Raw genomic sequence first — 446 nt, 5'->3', positions numbered from 1 at the left:
CGCTCCACCAGCGTAACCGCCGAGTTTGCCAGCAACGCGATGTTGTTCGCCGCCGCAGACGCCTGAACCGCACACTGGTGCGCCCGGTCAGCCTGGCGGGCGACATACTGATCCTTGGGGGAGGCCAACACAGGGCGCCGTCCGGCGACCAAGTTGGCCTGCTTAACCCCAAAGAACGCTGTCAAGTTCTGCTCCAGAGCGGGGGTGGTTGCGAAACCCTCGTCAGTGAATCCCTCCACCTTAGTGAAGGGAACAAAGGTGGNATCCATCTGTCGATCAGACACACGCGCTGCCACTCCGAGAAACACTCTGAGAGCGGGCGCAAATGCTTGAGTTGTGTTGTGGTCGTCATGACGACGAGCCACGCCAGAGCCCTTGCTGCCGCAGCCCGTGAGGCAACCCAAGGTGGGCGGGCCTAGAGCGAAAGGGCTGTGAGGAGGCCTCCA

The 446-nt window shown here is 62.2% G+C and overlaps 1 protein-coding gene across 1 annotated transcript in view; it reads right to left on the bottom strand.

Moving 5' to 3' along the window:
- Nucleotides 1–446, bottom strand: part of LOC104951662 (uncharacterized) — a 2,971-nt gene that overhangs the window by 715 nt on the left and 1,810 nt on the right. The window contains 1 exon segment of the mRNA XM_010778382.1: nt 9–309. Coding sequence (XP_010776684.1) covers nt 9–309 — 301 coding nt within the window.

Source organism: Notothenia coriiceps, unplaced genomic scaffold, assembly GCF_000735185.1.
Source record: "Notothenia coriiceps isolate Sejong01 unplaced genomic scaffold, NC01 NC01_scaffold00000339, whole genome shotgun sequence".
Taxonomy (NCBI): domain Eukaryota; kingdom Metazoa; phylum Chordata; class Actinopteri; order Perciformes; family Nototheniidae; genus Notothenia; species Notothenia coriiceps.
This window is presented reverse-complemented; position numbering and strand designations above follow the sequence as displayed.